The sequence below is a fragment of the Geotrypetes seraphini genome, chromosome 1 (assembly GCF_902459505.1).
Source record: "Geotrypetes seraphini chromosome 1, aGeoSer1.1, whole genome shotgun sequence".
Lineage (NCBI taxonomy): Eukaryota > Metazoa > Chordata > Amphibia > Gymnophiona > Dermophiidae > Geotrypetes > Geotrypetes seraphini.
In genome coordinates, this window is record NC_047084.1 from 93,375,040 (window position 1) to 93,397,716 (window position 22,677).

General features: G+C 41.7%; 1 protein-coding gene across 4 annotated transcripts in view; it reads right to left on the reverse strand.

Moving 5' to 3' along the window:
• Window positions 1-22,677, reverse strand: part of C1H18orf25 (chromosome 1 C18orf25 homolog) — a 152,920-nt gene that overhangs the window by 121,661 nt on the left and 8,582 nt on the right. For 3 of the 4 annotated variants that reach the window (XM_033935061.1, XM_033935032.1, XM_033935052.1), the window contains exon 2: window positions 6,437-7,257. In XM_033935061.1, coding sequence (XP_033790952.1) covers window positions 6,437-7,160 — 724 coding nt within the window. In that variant the 5' untranslated portion in view covers window positions 7,161-7,257. Of the gene's footprint in view, window positions 1-6,436; window positions 7,258-8,043; window positions 8,275-22,677 lie in introns of all 4 variants that reach the window. The other variant, XM_033935041.1, reaches the window with a different exon arrangement.

Sequence of the window (22,677 nt, forward strand, 5' to 3'; positions counted from 1 at the left end):
TATGGGCTTCCACGATGGTATTTGTAAATAACATCCACACCTGGTTTACAGTCCTAACAGAAATTTTGCGGGATATAAGAAATTGTATGATATGGTATGGTATCTTTTAATCAGGCTGACTCATTTTCTCTTCTTTCCATTTGATATGGGCTTCCACGATGGTATTTGTAAATAACATCCACACCTGGTTTACAGTCCTAACCTTTGCCACCAATCCTTTTAGCCTCTTCTCAGCCAATGTTCCTCATTTAATTGTAGTTGCCCTTTCGAAAATTAAATGCCGCTACAGTAGATTTTTTTAGCGAAGGTTTACCATCATTCCATGTAACGGCTCAAATTTTATCACATTATGATTAGTTTCCCAGCAGACCCAACATAGTTGCCTCTCATACCATGTCCTGCTTTACACTAAAGACCAAATCAAAGATCCCTCCACCCCCCACTTACACACTTGTCGGTTCTTGGACCAGTTGCTCTAATAAGCAGTCATTTATTACATCTAGGAATTTTATCTCCTTTACATTCCCTAATGTAACATTTATCTAGACAATGTTGGGGTAATTGAAGTCAATGAATCCCAAATGTTACATGCTCTATATAATCACTAGAACCCCTCTCATAAGTTCTTGCAAACAGGACAAAAAAATACAAAACCAAAGCCAAAATGGCAAAAGTAACAAAATAGAGAAAAAACAAACACTCTGTTTATCTTAATAGGTTAAAAAAATCTTCCACTTTGGCAAATATCATATGATCACATATATCTACTGCTGTAATAAGTCCCATCAAAGGATATCAGCCTTCAAGAGAAAAATCAGTTCCACTCTATGTTACACACAGTTCAATTCAAAATGCAATGTTCAGCTCTTTAGGGGTTCTAGTGTTTGGGATTCATTGATTTATCATGCTCTCTCATATAATTTCTGGTAATTGAAGTCACCCATTATTATACTGTTGCCTTATTTGCCACCTTTCCTAATCTCTGAAAACATTTCTTCATCTGCTAGCTCATTCCATCTTGGAAGACAGTAATATAACCCTACCTGCATATCCCTTCCCTTCACACATGGAATTTCTATCAATATGGATTCCACACTGCTACCTATGTCATGCAGAATATTTATTTTGTTTGATTCAATTCCCTCTTTAACATACAGAGCAACTCCCCCCTCCAATTGGATATAATTTGTACCCAGGTAGCAGTCCCGCTGATTGTCTTCCTTCTACTAGGTCTCTGAGACGCCTATTATATCTACCTTTCATTCAGTGCTATTTACTTATTATCCCATCTTATTTTTAGGCTTCTAGCATTTGTATACAGAAACTTCAAAATTGTGTTTTTTACTTGTATCTACAGGCTGCAGCAGAAGATAACAGGGATAGTTTGCATCCTTTACATTGCCTTCCTTTCACCATTATTGAAACTTCTCTATTGGGACTCCCTAAATATCCTGTTTCAATAGCATTCTTCAAGGATAAGCAGCATAAAATCTGTTTTACCCTTTTAGGTATTTTTGACCTGGCTTGGCCACTTGATGGATCTTTCAGTCTGTCCCAATATAGCAACACTTATGTTCTTATGTACCACATGATTCAAATAAAATACTGAATTCACCTTAGGAATAAAGCTACGGATAGTTCTAAACTTCTAAACCGAAGACTAGATAGTTTAGTTGCCCTAAACTCTCTAGTCTCCAGTTTAATGGCATAGAGGAGTAGCCTAATGAGTCAAGTCCCATTGCAGCTCCTTATGACTTTGAGCAAGTCATGTAACCCTCCACTGCCCCAGGAAAAATTAAGTACCTGTATATGTGAACCGCTTTGATTGTAACCACAGAAAAGCAGTATATCAAATCCCTTACCCTTTCATTCCCCAAAAAATGTATCCCTTTAATCTAGTAGGATCTTGCATTGTAAACAGTGCAGCTACTTGAACTCCTAATTTGGCTATTTGTAATGTAACAAAAGTCCCAAAACAGACTTTAAAGAGGTTTTAATGGCAGAAAGTTTCTCTCGGGTCATCAAACCTTTTCCAAATAAAAACAAGCAGCTTAATCTTGGGAAGTTCTTTTTTTTTTGTATTTTTGTATTTTATGTTTCAGTATTACTATTGAAATAACTCTCTCTTCTCAACTTTCAAGCCATCAGAGATGATAATTCTGGATTTAGATGCAGGTCAAATCTTTTACAAATTAAATAACTTTTCAGAAGAAGTCAGAAAAGATTTACCACTGACATTTCTATAACAAATGTCAGCAAGAACTTATATTTTCAAATCCATTCTCAAGGTTTTTGGCTTTTCTGGTGAAGCATGTTATTATGTACAGTAAGAGTAAAGAGTTGCAACACAGTGGCTCCCCATTTGAGTGAACCTATCTATCCAAATTAAAATTAATTATCTCTCCAAATGCATTAGGTCGGACTGAACAACTTGTCAGAGCAACAGATAGTTTGGTGTAGTATCCTCTCTCAAAAGATATCACTGTTGCATTCATATGGAATATGACCCATAGGGCCATATATATCATGCATGGATATACTGTACTCTAAAATGCATGAGTACTCTCTCATCACTGCTTTCCAAATGCTAGCAGATTCTAAGGTAGACTGCATTGTTATCAGGGATGTCAAACACAGCAGAACAGCATAAAATTTATGTTTCTTCCTCTGGAAGAGTAATAGACCTGGAGAGGAGGTTCTCTTATGGTCTTGCAAGCCCATTCCTTCTCTATAATCTCCATCACCAGGAAGACAGCATTCTGGGAAAGCATCTAGAGCCAATGTATCTGTTCCCCTTTGCCTCTAGCTACCTGTATGGTTAGCAACCTTCCCCTCTGATTCCACATTTATCAAAGACCTTACAGTTTCTTTCTTTTCTTCTAACCTGGAGGTCAGCTCATGAAGAGATACTGGAGATATCTATTTGGATAGAATTTGAAATCATGAAGTCTAGGAAAGGGACAAAAACATTTAACTAATCATTGTGCAAGAAGGGGCCTTTGGAACTGTATTAGGGTGTATTTCAATGAGCCATTTTCAACACCTCTGGGACCTCCATCTACTTTTGCCTACTCTTGCTGGCTCCTGCCACCTCAAAGTTATCATACTTTGAATTTATCTCACCCTAATTAATGTTTACACCCCTTTTCACAATTTATTTCTTTTTAATATTTGAACATTTTTATTTTTTTGCATTTGTCTTTTATGAACGGAGCATTTTTCACTCAGATTGCTGTTGGCCACAAATGGGATAAACTCGTTCACCAATATTTAAGCAGGTATGATCTCAGGCACTATGTTTTGGCCTCTCATTTCTTCTATACAAGGGGGTGCTGAAAAGTTCTCAGCCCAACCAACTTCCTTAATTCTGAGCATTATTTGACGCTATAGTTGAAATGTGTGCTATTTCATTTTGCAAAGTACCAATTTGAAGAATCATAATGCTATGTTCTGACATCATTTTAGATCATTAATTGACCCATGTCAATGAAAAGTGTCAAATTTTCAGGTGTGGAACTTCGAGCCATCATGAAGTTCCTATTCCTTCAGAAGACAACTCCAAAGGAAATCCATGAATGTATGATGCAAACATTGAATAACAAATGCCCATCATACTCCACAGTGAAGAAGTGGTAAGCAAACATTCAGTGTGGAGATTTTGAAACTGAAGATGCAGCAAGGTCTGGAAGGCCTCAAATAGTGTCAGCTACTGAAATTGTTGGCCATGTCCATGACCTGATTTTGACAGACTGACGAATATTGGCTAAAACAATTGCTGACACACTAGATATCCAGGGAATGTGTTGGTGTATAATCCATGAGCAGCTGGTTATGCAGAAGCTGTCAGCCAAGTGTGTGCCCAAATGTTTGAATTTTGATAAGAAACTATATCAAGTGGATAATTCCAAATTGATTTTGCAGCATTTTCAGTGAGCTGGTGCCAACATTTTTGAATGACTAGTTACTGTTGATGAAACCTCATTTAGATCTCATTTAGAATATTGTGTACAATTCTGGAGGCCACACCTTCAAAAAGATATAAAATGGATGGAGTCGGTCCAGAGCAAGGCTACTAAAATGGTATGTGGTCTTCATCATAAGGTGAAGCAACTAAAACCAGTACTGGGCAGGCTTGCACGGCCTGGGTCTCGTATATGGACTATTCAGTTGAGGATGGGCTGGGGAGGGTTTCAATGGCTGTGATGGTTAAGATGGGCTGGAGTGAGCATTGATGGAGACTCTAGTAGATGGGCTCTGGGTTTCTGGCCCAGAAATATCTAAGAAAAAGGACCATTTAAATTAATTTATGGAGCATGTATGGTTGGGCAGACTGGATGGACCATTCGGGTCTTTATCTGCCATCATTTACTATGTTACTATGATCTCAATCTGTATACTTTGGAGGAAAGGTGGGAGAGGAGAGATATGATAGAGATGTTTAAATACCTACATAATGTAATGTGAATGAGTCGAGTCTCTTTCATTTGAAAGGAAACTCTGGAATGAGAGGGCATAGAATGAAGTTAAGAAGTGATAGGCTCTGGAGTAATCTAAGGAAATACATTTTTACAGAAAGGGTGGTAGACACATAGAACAGTCTCCCAGAAGAGGTGGTGGAGACGGAGACTGTGTCTGAATTCAAAAGGGCCTTGGATAGGCACGTGGGATCTCTAGGAAAGAGAAAGAGATAATGATTACTGCAGATGGGCCTTTATCTGAAATCATGTTTCTATGCCGAGACAAAACAACAGTCCATGCAATAGCGTCACTCAGGTTCTCCAAGGCCAAGGAAATTCAAGACCCAAAAAAGTCAGCAGGAAAGGTCATGGCCACAGTGTTTTGGGATCAGGAAGGTGTTGCAACGACTATCTTCCAAGGGGCCAAACAGTTAATGCAGATTACTACTATAACTTGCTGTGCTGATTAAGAAAAAAGGAGAGGGAAGCTGCAGGAAGGAGTTTTCTCTTTGCAAGACAATGCACCTGCTCACAAGGCTGGCAAAATAATGGATGTTTTGACGCAGTTGGAGTTTCAATCTATAGACCATCCACCTTACTCATCAGATCTTGCTCCATTTATTTTCTGATTCTAAAACTTAAAGAGAGTTCAAAAAAATTCAACAATTTTTTGAGTGATTCAGAGGTGATTGCAGCAGCAGAGCAGTATTTCAGTGACCAGATATCTTGGAAGCGTTACAGAAACTTCAGACACGATGTGCCAAGTGTGTTGAACTTAGATTGAAAATGTGGAATAACTTGTAGGTTTCATGGCTCCATGTCATTCCCTTCTTGGTTGGGCTGAAAATTTTTCATCACCCCCTCATATAAGAGAATAGACAACCTTCCAAAGAAAATCAAATATGAGCTGTTAACCTGGGAACTAATACAAGACACTACAGTATGCTACCTTCTTGCTCCCAGAAAGTTTCTTCCTTCTTGAGAATAATCCAAGCAATCCAGCAGGCTACCTGCCTGCTCTTTTAGACTCAAAACTTCACCCCTGGGTTTTCCAGGCTGAAAATAGCTACAGTCAAATTTGGCCCAGGATCACAGACCCACAGCCCATTTCAAATTCCAGTGCTGATTTCATTCATATCAAAAACACACTTGCTTCAACTTTCTGCAGGCAGACCACGCAGCAAGGAAAACTACTGGGCCATCCAGATACAGAATAAAAGGTCTACAAGTATAACAATCTAACCTCTGCATGCAAATATGCTTAAACAAGAGAGATGTGCACATTCTAGTGCATACAAAATCAATTTAATGTATATAAACCTACAAAGTGTATACACTTGATTTGCGTATGCTCATTAAAAGAATATATGAAACAAATAAAAAAAACCTAAAACATTCCTTACCCAACTACCCCCCCCAAAAAAAATTTAAAAAAAATCCCACAAAAATGTTTTGCCTGTGCACATTGACAAAAGAGAATGAGGGAAAAGAAGCAAAATGATTCGTACAAGGCATCATGAAAACACTTCTTCGGATGAATGCTGGTATGTCGAGTCAGCAGATGGCATTGTAATCTATGCTGCACAGATGAATGGATTCATAACAGAAGATATTTCCTGGACTAAGTCAAATTTTAGATGTTCTAATTTAATTACAGTAAATAAAGCTATAGTCTACTAATTGCAGATGTCTTAGCAATATATTTGAAAAGGACATTTCTTATGTACATGGGGGAGGGAGAGGAAGAGAGAAAAGAGACAATGTTACAGTTAATTTACATGGAGAATATGTACTTTTTTTCAAAATATGCTTTCTTATTTGTACTTTTTATTGGAAAAAATCATATTTAAATTTTTTAATAATCATAACACTGCACTACCAAACATTCATTTCCTCTACTAAGCTATTGAACAGATTTTTTTTTTTTCTAAAAAGGGTTAACTAGCTCTATTTCGACATCTGCAAGAAATGTTCTCTACCTGGTATGTCTGCTGTGATTGTCTTGCTGCTTCCTGACACCTCTTCGTCATCGTCAGATGAACTGGTGCTGGAGTCACAAGTCAGGTCACTGTCACTTGTACTGCTGTCCTGCAGCAAATTATACTTCTTCTTTGATGCTGCCTCACGCTTCTGCCTCAACAAGCGAATTCGTTCTTTGTGTTTCTGACTCCGATGACCTTTGACCTTGGCAACCCTCCCATTCTGTTTGTCACTGGACTGTCGGTTCTTCTTAGCAGCCATGGTTGATGTTTCACTCTCAGATCTGGACCTTCGAGATTTTCGGCCAACAGCAGCTCCTGACCCTCCAGAAGGGTCTCCTGTGATTGCAGCTTCTGTCTGACAAGGCTCATTTTCTTCAGCAGAAGACAATGTGTCAGAATCAGCTAAATGCCCACTGGAAGATGGAGAAAGCATACAATGGTTTGAAGAGTCACTCTCATAGACCTGGCCAGTGGTTGGCTTATCACTCTCTGTAGAAGCTAACTGAGACTCTGAAGAGTCTCTTCTAAGTTCCATTAATAAGCAGGGCATTGAAGACAGCATCGTAGAATCCGTTACAGCCTGCGCCCCATCTTTTCGGTTGTCCATCTCTAGTTGTAGAGGCCTCTCTCCTGTCTGAACACCCTCATTCTGTTTAGAGATTTTAAGTGGTGTTTCAGTTTCAAGGAATTCTTCCACTTTCCCAACTGCCTCCATCTTCATTTCAGAGTTTCTGAGCCGTTTCCACTTTCAAATCATGGAGCACAAACTCTTGTGCCGACTAAGGAATTGTTTTAACGATGAAACAGCAAAGTGCAACCTGCAGGGGGGAAAAAAACCCACACACAGAGCAAATTAAACAAAGGCAAAGAAATCCTGCATATCACGTGAATTAACATTTATGAGGTACCACAATGAAACCATGTTACTTTGAGCTTAAATAAAATGCAACATTAGTAACAACACAGTCAGAAAATAAAAACAAAAGACAGAATACACTTAAACTAACAGAACACTTCAGATTAGATTTACTATACAAAAAGAGCTCTTCATAGTACTAAAATCTTACATTTGAGCATTTAAAAAGTTTTGGGTCTTTTTCATCTGTCGGTACTTTTCTAATAAGAGTGTTTTATATTTTATACTTGTTGCAGGAAAGTTCTTGGTCTACCCTTACTTCTGTGTGGTATTTTTGGTTTTGCAATATAGAGGTTTTTCTCCTTCCTTTGGGTTAGTTTTTATAAAATCTGAGCACCATCCTGTTCTTATCTTTTAATAAAATATTACTTTTGACTGGTTAATACAGTAGGTACTTATTTGCATCACCTGAAAGTTAATTAGATCCATAATTTTTATCCTGAATGGGTTTATCCATAAATTTTAAACACGAAGGCCTGGCATTTAAATTTTAATTCTATTGATCATAAATGCTATCACACTTTCTTTTATTAGCAATTAAGAATATGTCCCATTTTAAATCTCTTTAAAAGATATCTTAATTAATCTAGTAGTAGTTATTACAGAGAGCTTGCTGAGACACATCAAGTCTAATGACTATTATCCGATGCTGCTCATCTATGTTGGCACTAAAGATACTGCTAGGTACCTCTCCGAACATATCAAAAGTGACTTCGTGGTTCTGGGAGAGAAGGTGAAGCAGTCAGGTGCGCAGGTGGTGTTCTTGTTGATCCTCCCTGTCGAGGGTAAAGGCCAAAGCAGAGCAGCTCGCATCCTGGAGATGAATGCCTAGCTGCGCGGATGGTGTCGTCAAGAGCGTTTTGGCTTCCTGGACCATGGGATGCTTTTCCAAGAGCTGCTGAGCAGGGATGGTGTGCATCTATCAAAGAAGGGAAGAAGTGTCTTCAACAGCAGACTGGCTAACCTACTGAAAAGGGCTTTAAACTAGAATTGTTAGGGTAGGATGATCAAAGCTCTCAGGTATGTGAATTGCTAATTATTTCTACGTAAATGAGAAATAGGGGCAATGTCTGAAAAGCAGTATATACTAATGCTCTAAGTATGGGAAACAAGGTTCTGGATCTAGAGGCTGTGATGGGAGAGGCTGAGATGGATTTAGTGATGATCATGGAGATGTGGTTCACGAAACATGACTGGGCTATAGCTATACCGGGCTGTAAACTGTTCAGGAAACACAGGGTAGGAAGAAGGTGTGGGGGGGGGGGACGTGGTGTTATATGCTAAAGATAATAAAGCCACATAACTGCAGGGTCCACAGCACTGCTCTTCATTACAAGGCCCACGAGCCAATGGTGGCTCGGGGAAACTCTTGTGCAGCTCCCCACTGGGTTCCAAAGCTCTCCCTCACCTCAAAAACTACTAGGATGCTGGTGCAGTAGTGATTCTCCATTGCTGCCAGTGGCCTCCTCTGTACTGTTCTTCTGCCACTGTCCACCCCCCTCTGAAGCAACTTCTGGCTTTCCGCATGAGTGGAACACAACAAAGGAACTGTGCAGAGGCAGCCTCGGGCAACACTAGAGAATCACTGCTGCGACGGCGACCTCCTTGTAGTTTTCATGATGAGGGGGACTTCAGAACTGGATGGGAAGAACATTTGGTGGAAACGCAGGGGAGGGAGGGAGAGATGCTGAATGGGAGAGGCAAAGGAGAGGAACAGGGGGGCACATGGATGGAGGGGAGGGAAGGAGGTAGTGGCACATGGACAAAGGGAGTGGGAGAGAAGAGAGGAAAGGGATTGGGCTTGTATACCACCTTTTTGTACTTATACAATAAAACTGAAAGCGGTTTACATACAGGTACTTCACGCATTTTCCCTATCTGTTCCAGCAGGCTCACTTGAATTTCTTAGCATTAAATTTTAGCTGTCAAATTTCAGACCATTCTTCAAGCTTCGCTAGATCTTTCCTTCATGTTATTTACACTATCTAGGCAGTGGTCTCAAACTCAAACCCTGTGCAGGGTCACATTTTGGATTTTCTCTTCAGGGCAGCCCCACTGAAACCGGGAGCTGCCCCAACGAAAAAACTGCTTCTCCTGCCGCAGGAAGGTACTTCGGGCCGCGTGGGAGTCCAGCTCCGCCTCCCGAAGCCCCCTGCAGAACAGCACACACAGATTTTCTCTTCAGGGCAGCCCCACTGAAACCGGGAGCTGCCCCAACGAAAAAAACTGCTTCTCCTGCCGCAGGAAGGTACTTCGGGCCGCGTGGGAGTCCAGCTCCGCCTCCCGAAGCCCCCTGCAGAACAGCACACACAGCTTTTCTCTTCAGGGCAGCCCCACTGAAACCGGGAGCTGCCCCAACGAAAAAACTGCTTCTCCTGCCGCAGGAAGGTACTTCGGGCCGCGTGGGAGTCCAGCTCCGCCTCCCGAAGCCCCTGCCAAATTCAACTGATTTCTTCGGGAGCAGCCCTCTGCCTTCGGGTACTGCTCCTCAACTCTCAACCCGGCTGCCCCTGCCATTTTCCAGCACGACCGGGCCGGCGTGGGAGCCCTGCTCCGCCCCCCCGATCCCGCAGGAGGACAACTTACATAAAAAGACACAGCGCCAGCACTCGCCATTTGCCAGCACGACCGGGCCGGCGTGGGAGCCCTGCTCCACCCCCCCGATCCCGCAGGAGGACAACTTACATAAAAAGACACAACGACAGCACTCGCCATTTTCCAGCACGACCGGGCCGGCGTGGGAGCCCTGCTCCGCCCCCCGATCCCGCAGGAGGACAACTTACATAAAAAGACACAGCGCCAGCACTCGCCATTTTCCAGCACGACCGGGCCGGCGTGGGAGCCCTGCTCCGCCCCCCCGATCCCGCAGGAGGACAACTTACATAAAAAGACACAGCGCCAGCACTCGCCATTTTCCAGCACGACCGGGCCGGCGTGGGAGCCCTGCTCCGCCCCCCCGATCCCGCAGGAGGACAACTTACATAAAAAGACACAGCGCCAGCACTCGCCATTTTCCAGCACGACCGGGCCGGCGAGGGAGCCCTGCTCCGCCCCCCCGATCCCGCAGGAGGACAACTTACATAAAAAGACACAGCGACAACAGCGCGCCGCTGCTCGGCGTGCCGACGAAGGCGCACGACAAAGGCGCCTGCGCCTTAGTGAGCGCCTTCGTGGAGCACCTGAGAGGAGCACCTGAGAGGAGCACCTGAGAGGAGCACCAGCGGACCTTGGAAACGGGAACACCAAAGCCCCAGAGACCACTCCACCAGACCTCCTGCCGACTTCCATTATAAGGTAAGGAGCGAAAGATCCCCGCTCCTCCCCCCCCTCCAACCAGGACTCTAAGAGAGAACCATTCCCTCTACCTAACACTCCGAACACTCTGAACCAGACATCAAACATGAAGCTCTCCCTGCATACACACAAACTAGCCACCCTCCTGATAATCCTCCTCATCTCTAGCTGGAAAACAACAGCAAACAACTTACCCACCACAACCTCAACCGCCAGTACAACCAACTTCCAAATTCCCAACAGAAGAATACTCACATCAAGAAACCCGAACCACCACACCAGCACTCAACACCCCATCAATGTTATCTGGAGAAGAAGATCAACACCTCCGAAAACAAAAACTCATCCAACTCCCACAACACTCATATACCCGGAAACAACTTACATTCCCCAGACCAACACGACCTCCCTTACTTGTGCCTATGTTAACATCAGATCTCTAGGACCCAAAACAGAAAACATAAAAAATTGGATAAAAACAGAAAAACTTGACTGCCTATTCCTCACTGAAACCTGGTTAACCTCAGACACAGACCCTAGAATAAAAGAAGTATGCCCGCCAGGATACAAAATAACAGTAACCTGCAGAGAGAAAAAAAGAGGAGGAGGACTAGCAATAATATTCAAGAACTCCATAACTCTAAACATTCTTGAGAAAACATCCACTCCACAAATGGATTTCCTAGCGTGTCAACTCACAAACCCAACACTAAAAAACTCTCTAAACTGCTTGCTTTGCTACATAACACCAGGAAACTGGACCACAGTGAGACCTGAATTTGAAAACTTCATCTACCTAAACTCACTAACAGCTGAATATAACCTCATCCTAGGAGACCTAAACCTACACCTAGAAGACACAACCTCCACACCAGCAAATAACTGTCTATCCTTCCTCAATGCCTTATCCTTCCAGATCCTAAACCCACAAACCACTCATGAAAAAGGTCATCAACTGGACATTGCTGCATTCATGTCTCACCAACCATCCAATCCAGCAATCCAAACTCCTAACGGAACATGGTCCCCATCCCTATGGTCAGACCACTACACTTATAACTTCAACATCAATTGGACCAAAACCAAACACACACCTCAATCAAAAAAAACCACATATACCTCACGCAAACATATCGACCCAACCATTTTCTGGTCAAATATAGACGAAACTATCCAAGACTGCGACCCAAAAAACTTCATCTCCCACTGGAAAAATGTATCCACCAACATCCTTGATGATCTGGCACCCCTACAAACCAAAACCAGAACCAGCAGGAAATCAGACCAATGGTTTGATAATGAATTACTCCAACTCAAAAGACAGTGTAGAAGATTAGAAAGAAAATGGAGAAAAAAGAACCAAGATCAAACAAAAACCGACTGGAAAAAAATCAACAAACAATACAAAAATCTACTAAAAGATAAGAGGAAAAGCTACTATACTAATCTCATAGGCACGGAAACCCAAGATTCCAAAAAAATATTCCAAATCCTGAAAGAATTAACAGACACCAAACCATACACTACCACCACGAATACACCTCCACCATCACCCACCCTCTTAGCAGAACACTTCAAGAACAAAATCACCAACACCAGAACCACACTCATCCTTAACCCATCCCATCAAAAACCAATCACAATCCACCCTACAGGAAAAGAGGCAATCGCAGCAGACAGAATCTGGACTCAATTCCCTAACATACAATGGTCAGAATTCAACAAATTCTACAAAAAATACAGCCATGCCTCCTGTGACCTCAACCATTGCCCCTCATATCTCCTTACCACCCCTAGTGTAAAATTCCGCACCATAACTCTACAATGGATCCAATTCACGCTCACAGAAGGCACATTCCCTGCTGACCTCAGCGAAATTGTCATCACCCCAATCCAAAAAGACCCAAAAGCACCACAAAACCTCCCATCTAACTTTAGACCTATAGCCTCAATTCCGCTATATGTCAAAATTATAGAAGGCCTAGTAGCCAAACTCCTCACCAATTACATAGAGGACCATAACCTACTCCACCCCATGCAATCAGGCTTCAGAACAAACTTCAGCACAGAGACACTACTAGGCTCCCTTATGGATACCGTCAGACAACAACTTAGTACAGGGAAAAAAATGCTACTCATACAACTGGACCTATCGGCGGCATTCGACCTAGTAGACCACAACATCCTTCTACAGATCTTAGATGCAATAGGCATCTCAGACAAAGTATACTCCTGGTTTGAAGGATTCCTAAAACTCAGAACCTACAGTGTAAAATCAAACAAAGAAAAGTCAGAATCCTGGTCAAACCCCTGCGGCGTACCACAAGGATCTCCACTATCCCCCACCCTCTTCAATCTCTACACTGCTTCTCTAGGAACGCATCTGGATAATCTAGGCATAACCTCCTATAGTTATGCGGATGACATCACCATCCTCGTCCCATACGATCATTCTAAACCTACCATGACAGACAAACTTCACCAAACACTTGAAGCAGTCACAACCTGGATGGAAAATCACAAACTTAAACTCAACCAAGACAAAACCAAATTCATCCTCCTAGAAAATGACAAGATCCAAACCACAACCATCCTAGACATAAACGCAACCAAATATCCCATCCAAACCACCATAAAACTACTAGGCATGACCATAGACAGATGCTGCACAATGCAACCGCAAATAAATAAAACAATTCAAAAATCATTCGCAATCATGAGAAACCTGAGACAAGTCCGAAAATTCTTTGAAAGAACACAATTCCAACTTATAGTACAATCCCTAATACTAGGTATATTGGACTACTGTAACATACTCTTCCTTCCATGTCCTGCAACCACGATAAGACAACTCCAAACAATCCAAAATACAGCTTTGAGACTCATCTACTCATTGAAAAAACATGACCACATCACTGAAGCTTACATCAACTCACACTGGCTCCCAATCCAAGAAAGAATCCAATTCAAATTCTACTGCATATTATTTAAAACCCTACACGGAGACAGCCCATCATACCTGAACAATCGCCTCATCCAAGCACCCAGTACCAGACACAGAAAAACGCACTCCCCATTCATACCCCCCCCAATCAAAGAAGTAAAAAGAACAAAACTACACGACGGCCTCCTAGCCACTCAAGCCGCAAGACTGGACAACCAGATCTCCAACCTTCTGATGACCACCCCAGACTATAGGACGTTCAGAAAAGAAATAAAAACCACACTTTTCAAGAAATTCCTGAAACAGCAATAACAACACGACCTCTAAATGCTCTTAAGATCTACAACTTACCTCTCTAGCTAATCATTGTAATTCTGTCTTTTTTAAATTAACCTTTTGTAATCCGCCTTGAACCGCAAGGTAATGGCGGAATAGAAATCCCTAATGTAATGTAATGTAATGTAATGTAATTTGTAGGTACTTGGAGGGCCACAGAAAAAATAGTTAATGTCTTATTAAAGAAATGACAACTTTGCATGAGGTAAAACGTATTTATAAATCTTTCCTTAATTGCTTCTGATAATTTCAGCTATACACAGCTGAAAGAAGTGCAACATGCAGAAAGATGCAGGAAGGCGTTCGCGTGAGGTTACAGCAGTGAGGTGGGCAACGTTCCAGAACAACAGTGATAACATACCGAGGGCCTCAAAATAGTACCTGGTGGGCCGCATGTGGCCCCCGGGCTGCGGGTTTGAGACCACTGATCTAGGGTGTCTACTCATTCAGTCTCCAATTGTGCTCTACCACCCCTACATAACAGAAAGGATTCTGCCTGGACCTAATTCTTTCCTCCAATTGCTCAACCACCAAATTCTGCAATACCACCCTTCCCCTCTCTGACCATCACCTGTTGATGTTCACTATTCATCACCCCTCCCCTTCAGAACTCTGGAAAAATCACCATTGTCACATTCAGGAACTTTCAGGCTATTGACCTGGAGCCCTCTCCATTACTCTCTCATCCCTCTCAACTACCATATCAGGCAACTACATTGGCACCCAATATCATCCTGAATAATCTTCAAATCATCATGTATCCTACACCAGATCCTATACGGAAGATCAGCAGCCCCTCTCATCCAATTATTCTCTAATGTTTGGATAACATAAAAAAGAATCCTTAAGAGTCCAACTAAACTTACCATCCACAAAATACCTCCACTACAAACGAATTTTCCACTCTATGCTAACTTATCTGGGTTTAAAAATCTGGAATGACCGACCAGATGCTATCAGGAAAGAGACAAACTACACTAGATTCAGAAAAAACCTGAAGACTCACCTTTTTGACACTATCTTAGTTTCTTTATAGCATCTCCTACATCTAAGTCCCTCCTCTTATCTCTCCATGTCCTCTTCTCCTCCTTCTTTGATTTGTATAGGTATGTTGTGACTCACAAATGGAAGATTCGATTAGATATTACATTACATTACATTAGTGATTTCTATTCCGCCATTACCTTGCGGTTCAAGGCGGATTACATTCAAACTAAAACAAGAATTACATTTCAACTTTGAAGTAATAGATTAAACGATGAGATAAAATTTTAAGGGAGAATTATGGGTTTTAGATAAGGTTTGGTAACTAGAAAAATTAGAGAGTACTAAGGGTTTATAGAGTGTTGGATGTTGGGTTAGGATTGTTGTGCTGGATAGGTTTAACGTGTTTTTTGAAGAGTATGGTTTTAATTTCTTTCTTGAAGGTTTTGTAATCTGTGGATGAAGATAACAGAGTGGTGAGTTGTTTGTCCAACTTAGCTGCTTTGGAGGCTATTAGGTTGTCATAAAGTTTTTTTTGTTTGACATTTTTGGATGGTGGGTAATAGAATAGTGAATGTGTTCTTCTGTGTCTGATTGAGGAGGATTGATTTAGTCTGTTATTCCAGTAAGTTAGGCTTTCTCCGTTGATAGCCTTGTAAAGTAAGCAGTAGAATTTGAAGTTCACTCTCGCTTCTATTGGAAGCCAATGCGAGTCATGGTATGCCTCTGTGATATGGTCATAGTTTTTTAGTGAATAGACAAGTCTCAGGGCTGTATTCTACACCGTCTGCAATTGCTTCATTATGATCGCGGGACATGGTAGGTATAGTATGTTGCAGTAGTCCAGCATCCCAAGGATTAGAGATTGTACCAGTAGTAGGAATTGCTTCTTTTCGAAGAATGATCGGATTTTTCTCAGATTTCTCATGGTCATGAACGATGTCTTTATTATTTTGTTAATTTGAAGTTGCATGTTACAGCTTCTGTCAATCGTGATTCCAAGCAATTTTAAAGTAGGTTGTATTGGGTATGAAAATGAATTTATTACAAGATTAGTTAACGTTGGAGTTTTGTCATTTTCAAGTAGAATGAAATTTGTTTTGTCAGGGTTAAGTTTTAATTTGTGCTCTGTCATCCATATAGCCACTGATTCGAGGGTACTGTGTATTGTGTTTGCTATGAAGGATTCTGGTTGGTTGAAGGGTAGAAGAATAGTGATGTCATCTGCGTAGCTGTATGAAATTATGCCAAGATTATCCAGGTAGTAGCTGAGGGAAGCTATATATATATTAAATAGAGTAGGTGATAGGGGTGATCCTTGGGGAACTCCGCAGGGGTTGGACCAAGGTTCTGATTTTTCTTGCATTGTTTTGACTGTGTAAGTTCTTGATTGTAGGAATCCTTTAAACCATGCAAGTACTTTGTCAGAGATTCCTATTGAGTCGAGAGTTTGTAGAAGCATGTCGTGGTCGACCAAGTCAAAGGCTGCAGAAAGGTCTAATTGTATCAGCAGTATTTTTTTGCCTGTACTGAGGTGTTGTCTTGCAGTGTCCATTAGTGTTCCTAGAAGTGTTTTGGTGCTGTATTTGGCTCAGAACCCTGATTGTGTGGGGTGGAGTACGTTGTGATTCTCTAGAAAAGAGGCTAGAATTTTGGCTACGAGACCTTCCATCAGTTTAATGTACAATGGGATTGAGGCAATGGGTCTGTAATTGGATGGTTGGTCTGTTGCTCCTTTAGGGTCCTTTAATATCGGAGTTATTATGATTTCACTGAGTTCTGGTGGGAAATAACCCTCTAGTAGTGAAGAGTATATCCATTGTAGAAGCAGGGAGCAGAATAATGTGCTTGATGTTTTCAGTAGGTATGTGGGGCAATGGTTGAGGTCACAGGCTGCATGGCTATATTTATTATAAAGATTGTTGAAGTCTGTCCAATCTATAGGTGAGAAATGAGACCAGATTCTATCTGCTGCGACTGATTCTTTATCTATTGGTGGAAATGATGACTCTTATGTGTGAGGGTGTTCCGTTGAAAGAAGCTCTGATAATTGCGATTTTGTTTTTGAAGCAGGAAGTTAGGAGGGTGGCTGTAGGTGGAGGCGAATTGTTGTTCTCTATGTAAGGTGTTGTGTTTGTGAGGTCTTTTAGTAGCTGGAATAATTTTTTTGAGTCTTGAGGTCCATCTCCAATTTGTTTCGAGTAGTATGTCCTTCTTTTTTCTTTCAGTTTTTGTTTGTACTTTCGGTTTGTTGTTATCCATGCTGTTTTTATGGAATCTTGGTCTCTTTTTCTCCATTTTCTTTCCAGATGTCTACATTGTCTTTTGAGTTGGAGTAGTTCGTTGTCAAACCACTTGTCTGATTTTCAGAGGATTTGGGTTTTAAGTTTTTCTGGGGCTAGTTCATTGAGGGTGGTCTTACTTAGCAGGTTCCATTTAGAAATGAAGTCTTTAGGTGTGTAGTGTTGTATTATGGAATCTGTTTTTGACCAGAATACTGTGGGATTTATATGTTTGCGTGAAAGGAAGGTAGTCTGTTGAGTAGTCGGAGTATATTTGTTGCTGGACCAATTGATTTCGAAGAAGTAGGTGTAGTGATCAGACCAAAGGGAGCGGTTCCATTTTCCGTTTGAATTTCTGGATGTGTGGTCTGTTGGGACATGTATGCTACGATGTCCAGTTGGTGTCCTTTTTCATGTGTAGCTTGAGGATCTAAGATTTTATATGTTAGGGCTTCTAGATATCACACAACGACTGTCAATGAAGCTGTCCTCTCCAATAATACCATTCTCTTCTCTAGATACCTTTGCTCCTCCAATTTCACGTTATTAAGCAAGCCAAACCATGGCTGACCCCCCACATCCATTACCTATGCACATGTGCCCGTTCTACCGAATATCTCTGGCTGAAATCTCGTGTGCACGCTGACTTCATACACTTCAAATTCATGCTGACATCACTCCAGTCTGCCCTCTTGCTGGACAAAGAATACTATACCCACTTAACCACATCTCTTAGCTCCAACCCTCACCATCTCTTTATCACACTAAACTCCCTTACCTTTTATCCCCACTTCAATTTCTCCCCAAACTATGGCAGAGTTCTTCTACAATAAGATCCTGAAGATTCACCTGTCCCTTCTGCTAACCTCCCCTCAACACCTGCCACTCTTTCCTCCTTCTCCATAATCACTGAGGAAACCGTACATCTTCTCTCATTCTCCAAACCCACAACCTGCTCCTCCGGATCCAATTTGATTTCACTCTCACCTTCACTGCCCAGACACAACATATCACTAAAACCTGCTGTTCTTCCTCTATATTACCAAAATCCAACCCTTCCTCTCTGAGCACACTAGCAAAACTCTTATCCACGTCCTCATCACCTCCCACTGAGACTACTACAACTTGCTACTCTCAGGCCTTCTGCTTAGCCATCTTGCTTCCCTCCAATCCATCCAGAAATTAGATGCATAACTCATAATCCATGAGAGCCACTATACTTACGTTACTCCTTTCTTAAAGTCACTTCATTGGCTTCCCATCCATTTCCGAATACAATTCAAACTCCTCTTACTAACTTACAAGTGCACTCACTTGGCTGCCGCTCACTATCTCTCTTCACTCATCTCCCCCAATGTTCTTCCTCCACGAGCTCCGTTCAACCAGTAAATCCTTCCTGTCTGTGCCCTTCTCTTCTTCTGCCAACTCCAGACTCCATCCCTTCTACCTTGCTATGCCGTATGCTTGGAATAAGCTGATTGAAACCCTACGGCAGGCTCTGTCTCTTTTCAAGATAAATAAATCTTTCACATTTAAAAGCCCACCTCTTTGAGACTGCTTTCAGCGCCTAACTCCTCTCACCTTGGGTTCTGCATCCTTAACCCCATATATGTCATGTCTGTCTGTCCAATTTAGATTGTTAACTATTCTGAGCAGGCACAGTCTATTAAATGACAAAATGTACAGCACTGTGTACGCCTTTCAGAGCTATATAAGTGATAAATAGTAGTAGTAGTAGTAGTACAAGATCCCTTTGTCTAATATAGTATTATATTTATTTAAAGATCAGAAACTAGTCACTGTGATTATATATGTAATAATAGGGAAAATTGGAGGGGGTGAACTTTTTCACATCACTGTAATAGATTTCAAACAGATGTTTAGATTTCAAACATATGTTTAGAATGAGAGAGATATAAACCAAATAGATCTCAGACATCAAAGATTTCTTTAGCCTTACTTCGATCAGAAAAGCATTTAAATGCTTCATGCCTTAGTAAGTTGTTAAGACTCTGGCAGTGGTTCCTCAGCCAGATAGGTGTTCAGGATATCCACAATGAATATTCATATGAGAAATCTGTATGCAGTAGAGGCAGTGCATTCAAATCTCACTCATGAATTCGGTATTCATGGCAGACTTCTACAGAACTTCACAGCGCAGAATTCCTCCACCCCACATAAGTGCTCAGTGACGGCATTAAGTCTCTTTCCCTCAATTTTCACAGACCTCATGCAACAGGAGGAGGAGGAGGACGGGAATCACTGCACATCGGGTTACTTCTTCCTCCTCTGCTGGTTTAGACCAGGCTTTATGTTAACTGCGAGAGCCTCAAGATTCATGTAAGCAGTCGAGTTGGGAAACCTTGGCAATTTTTACTTCATCATCATCCACCCCACCACTCCTGAAATATGGCTCCTACTCTACTCGTATGCTGAAGAGAATCAGCAAATGCATCTGGGTAGCCCGAACTTCATGCCAAGAAAGGATCTTCACCATCATTATCCAGCATGTCTTCCTAGCTTACAAGTGACACAGCATCCTAAAAACTCATGGCAGGCTCCACACCAGAAGCCCCTCTTCACAGACCCCGAGGTGCCACCATAAATAGACCAGTGGTGCATATGGAACTCATGAGTCAGTGCAAAGGGCAGGTTAAGCAAAAGACACCCATCCCCCCCACCCCGGCTAATAGCTGTCAGTTCACCAGCTGCACAGAATAAAGGGAACACATCAGACTTGCTCCTGCTGACTGTTCTTCCCATTGTCTCCTCACTTTACTCATTTCAAGCAAGTTTCTTCTCACAGTGCCCAATTGAAATGAGCTGTTCCTGCTGTTTCAGCCACAACACTTTGTAATTTATTTTTTAAGCTGTTGAGTCTGGCTCCTCAACAAGAAACTGATGTTGGTGGATGGCTTCAAGCTGCAGGAGCCAGGGATCTGAACACCTCCAAATCTAAATCCCTAATTAGGCAAGCAGCCACCTTGCTCTAATGGAAGCCAGCAGATCGACTGGACCAGAAGCTGAGACTTCAAAATATGTCCATCCACAGACTGGAAGGGGCTGTGGGACCTCACAGGGATTATATGTTACAGATCGTTTCTGTGTTTTCACCACCTACTGGTCAATAGACATAACCATTCCCACAAGCTCTGGAATAGTGGGAAAGGACAATATGGAAGACAACTATTTCCAGACTTTATGTTACAGATCGTTTCTGTGTTTTCACCACCTACTGGTCAATAGACATAACCATTCCCACAAGCTCTGGAATAGTGGGAAAGGACAATATGGAAGACAACTATTTCCAGACTTTTTTTTTCCAGGCACATAGGCACTTATATGTCTATTAACTACTACAAGTAACTAGCAGTAATTGTGACTAGACCAACCATAGATGTTAGCGTATAAAAGTACTTATATAGTACATAGGTAAATCATGGCTCTACCTACGCTTGTCCCAAAACTCTACGCTAGTACAGTGTTTCTCAACTGAGGCCTGGGCTACCCCCTCACCAGTGAGGTTTCAGGATATCCACAATAATTATGTATAAACTTGATTTGCATACACTGCCTCCATTATATACAAATCTAATCCCTTATCTAGCTTTTTCTTTAACCAGTCAAATAAGCTGATTAGATTGGATTGGCAGGACCTTCCCTTTGTAAATCCATGCTAGTGGGGATCCCTCAGCCTCTCGTCGTTCAGAATCGTATCTAATTTGGGTTTAATCAACATTTCCATAAATTTACACACTATTGATGTGAGACTTACCGGTCTGTAATTTGCAGTCTCTGACCTGCATCCCTTTTTGTGGAGCGGAATGACGTTAGCTGTTTTCCAGTCCAATGGGACTTTTCCTGTGCTTAGGGAAAGATTGAAGAGCGCAGTTAATGGCTCAGCCAGGACATCTCTCAATTCCCTAAGCACTCTGGGGTGCAGTTTATCCGGTCCCATGGCTTTGTTCACTTTGAGCCTTGATAGTTCTTGGTAGATGCTGCTGGTGGTAAATTCAAAATTCCGGAACGGATCTTCTGAGCTCTCCCTTGTTTGCAGCTGTGGATCGGATTCCAGCGCTTCACAGGTAAAGACTGAGCAGAAGTATTCATTTAGTAATTCGGCTTTATCGGAGTCCGATTCTACTTAGTTACCTTCGGGTTTTCTTAGGCGCACTATCCCGTCTGTGTTCCTTTTTCTGTCCGGAGTTTGGCATCTCTGACTGTTGTTTTAACAGTTCTAGATTTCACCAGATAGGCTTCTTTAGCTTCCAGTCATTGTGATTGTTTGTAGGATACAAATGCTCTTTTCTTCTGTTTTACGAGTTCCGAGATCTCCGCGGAGAACCACTGGGGTTTGTTATTTCTCCGTCATTTACTCACGGTTTTTATATAGAAGTTGGTTGCTTCCTGTACGGTAGATTTCAGAGTTGACCACAGTACCTCCACACTATTTGTTGTGTCCTGGTTTTGCAGCGCCTCATAAACAAAATCTCCCATGCTCTTGAAGTTAGTGCCCTTAAAATTAAGGATCTTTGTTGATGTGTTTGACCTAGTGAATCCCTTCCTGAGGTGAAACCACACCATGTTGTGGTCGCTGGAGGCCAACGCATCACCTACTGAAACCTCTGTGACACTATCTCCATTGGTGAGTATCAGGTCCAGAATCGCCTGATCTCTGGTGGGCTCCAATACCATCTATTTGAGTGGTGCTCCCCGTATGGAGGTTAGTAGTCTTCTGCTGCCGCTGGTCGTAGCAGAAAGTAGTGCATCGATTTCCAAAATCTCAGATTTTATATCCAATGTTACTTTTAAATTTTGTTGTATAAGTTCTCACAGGCCCTTTATATCTTCAGCCATTGTATTAGATTTCTCCAGTGAGTCAGGTGTAGGGCTGATTTTTCTTGGGTACTTAGCTCCTTTTTTGAGCATTTTATAGCTAATTGCATTGTGTAGCAATGGTCATTTTATGTAGATTTAGTTGTCATGTTCAAGAGAGCTTACAAAATATGGTTAAATATCCTGAATTGTAGGAGGTCGGTGTGGAGAAGCTCAATCAAGCATCCATCTTGGAATCACTCATGTGGTCCACCTATTTGTTCGTTGCTCTAATTCAAGTTCCAACATTCTCAAGATGAAACACAAAAATATACAATAATGATAATGAACGCCACTCAGTAAGACACCGCCATATGTCAACACGAACACAGCTAAGACAATGATATACCAAGGTTATGAAAGCTTATTTGTACAGTGCTTCCAATGTAAGCGCATGGTGGCAAGTTCATGAACTTAATTGTCAGACCTCATATACCCAAAGCCTCTGGTCCCCTATGATAGTTTATGGGTAAATTCTGTAGTATTTCATGATGTAATGAGACTTTTGCAGATGTAAACATTTATGCACTAAAGCTTATTAAAATCTATTTGTATTATATTTGCTTATTTCCTTCAATAAAATGTTATAAATTAAAAATCAGTTTCA